Source organism: Leucopleurus acutus, assembly GCF_964270905.1.
Source record: "Leucopleurus acutus genome assembly, chromosome: 19".
Lineage (NCBI taxonomy): Eukaryota > Metazoa > Chordata > Mammalia > Artiodactyla > Delphinidae > Leucopleurus > Leucopleurus acutus.
The window spans coordinates 22,914,733-22,917,026 of record NC_139161.1 but is presented as its reverse complement, the minus strand read 5'-3'; the positions used below and the strand labels follow the sequence as shown (position 1 = coordinate 22,917,026).

The 2,294-nt window shown below is 60.5% G+C and overlaps 1 protein-coding gene across 1 annotated transcript; it reads left to right on the top strand.

The window, feature by feature from the left end:
- Nucleotides 1-496: 496 nt before the first annotated feature.
- Nucleotides 497-2,082, top strand: HOXB4 (homeobox B4; the record flags this gene model as incomplete). Its single annotated transcript, XM_082860112.1, has 2 exons — nucleotides 497-953; nucleotides 1,784-2,082. The coding sequence occupies 2 exons, from the start codon at nucleotides 497-499 to the stop codon at nucleotides 2,080-2,082; spliced, it is 756 nt and encodes a 251-aa protein (XP_082716238.1).
- Nucleotides 2,083-2,294: the final 212 nt, after the last annotated feature.

Genomic DNA, 2,294 nt, shown 5'->3' with positions numbered 1-2,294 from the left:
CCCTCGCCACGTCGTGAGGAGGGGCTGGGGCCCTAAGGAAGGCCTGGGGGGAAGTGAGGCAGGATAGGAGGGGCCACACCCGAAGCCCCAGCTTCTGAGGGGATCCAGGGATTGCGCTCCGCCCAGCGCCCCAACAGGCCCTCGGGTGGCAACCTGCTCACTCGCTCTCCATCTCCCTCCCTCCCTCTCCCCAATCCGGGTGAGGAGAAGCGAGGAGGCGGTCGCCCCGCAGGAGCCCTATGTAAATCCTGGTGTTGGGTGGGGAGGGGGGGGGGAAGAGAAGAAGGGGAAATAAACCTCTTTGGCTGGAGTAGGGTCCGGGTGAGCAGATTTCCTTATCCGGGAATCGCAGGCGGGGCGGCCATTGGCTCCGAGGATCACGTGGGCCCCTAACTTTGTTCACTTGACAGTAAGTAGGAGGGCTTTCGGAAACAGGAAAACGAGTCAGGGGTCGGAATAAATTTTAGTATATTTTGTGGACAATTCCCAGAAATTAATGGCTATGAGTTCTTTTTTGATCAACTCAAACTATGTCGACCCCAAGTTCCCTCCGTGCGAGGAATATTCACAGAGCGATTACCTACCCAGCGACCACTCGCCGGGGTACTACGCCGGCGGCCAGAGGCGAGAGAGCAGCTTCCAGCCGGAGGCGGGCTTCGGGCGGCGCTCCGCGTGCACCGTGCAGCGCTACGCGGCCTGCCGGGACCCTGGGCCCCCGCCGCCTCCGCCGCCGCCCCCGCCGCCCCCGCCACCGCCCGGGCTGTCCCCTCGGGCTCCCGCTCCGCCGCCCTCTGGGGCCCTCCTCCCGGAGCCCGGCCAGCGCTGCGAGGCGGTCAGCAGCAGCCCCCCGCCGCCTCCCTGCGCTCAGAACCCCCTGCACCCCAGCCCGTCCCACTCCGCGTGCAAAGAGCCCATCGTCTACCCCTGGATGCGCAAAGTTCACGTGAGCACGGGTGAGTGCGTGGGCACCCCTTCCCCCTCCCACCCCCGGCGCTTTACACCAAAGGGACCTCGAGGCATGGGGGGGGGGGAGCTAGGGGAAGCCAATTGTCCCCGCTATAAACTCGCCATTGCCGGAGATTTACGGTCGCCTGTTTTCAGAGTCACATAATTACATCCCCCATAAATTTTTATGGCCTGGTGGGCCCCGCGCCTTTGAAGTCGGTTCCCCATCCTCTTTGCCATTCTCACCAGCGACTTTTTCGCCAGGGAGATGCAGTCTCAGTGAAATTGGAAATTGGGGAGGGGTGTAAGGGGGGGAGGAGAAGGGGGGAGGAGGTAATCTGTATTTAAGCTGAGAGTTGAGTCAACTCCCTGTATTTTTTTTTTTTCCTTTCTTTCCTCTAGTCTGGCTCCTTGGCTTGAGAAGTGGGCAAAAGTTTTTACTGGGGGCAGGCACTGCTTGGAATCTGAGCAGAGAGGGTGGGAACTAACAGAAGAAAGGTTTAATGAAGCCCCCTCCCTCTTTCACCCCTCATTCTCCCATCCCGGGCCCCAGGCCACGTGCGGGGAGAGAGGAGCGATTAAAACCTTGTGAAGATTCCTCACTCCCCCCCGGACACCCAAACAACAACGTCGTGACCACACAATCCTCCAAAACTTAGAGGTCTCTTTCTCTTCCTGGGGTCCCGCTTTCTCTTTCATCCCCACCCCCTCTGGAGGAAGAAGAGGTGGCGGGAGAGGGAGGGAGGGAGATACTGTGTTAGCTGGAAGAAAGGGCTCTCCCTCCTCCCTTTCGGGGCAATAAAACTTTCTCTTTCTCCCTCTCTTTGTGTGTGTCCAGTAAATCCCAATTACGCCGGCGGGGAGCCCAAGCGCTCTCGGACCGCCTACACTCGCCAGCAGGTCTTGGAGCTGGAGAAAGAATTTCACTACAACCGCTACCTGACGCGGCGCCGGAGGGTGGAGATCGCCCACGCTCTCTGCCTCTCTGAACGCCAGATTAAGATTTGGTTCCAGAACCGGCGAATGAAGTGGAAAAAAGACCACAAGTTGCCCAACACCAAGATCCGCTCGGGTGGCACCGCAGGCGCAGCCGGAGGGCCCCCTGGCCGGCCCAACGGAGGCCCCCCCGCGCTCTAGTGTCCCCCACGTGGGAGCCGAGAACCTCGGGGCGGGGGTGGGTTGCGAGTGCGGGGGGGGCGGTTGGGGGAGACGCGGGTGGGGACCCTGAGGCCTGGGTCCGAAAAAGCCTACCTGCCCTCCCCCCACTTTGTCTATTTACACGAATAAATGCAGAGGAGGGGGGAGGGGAAGCTTTATTTATAGAAATGACAATATGGAGCCAGGCGAGG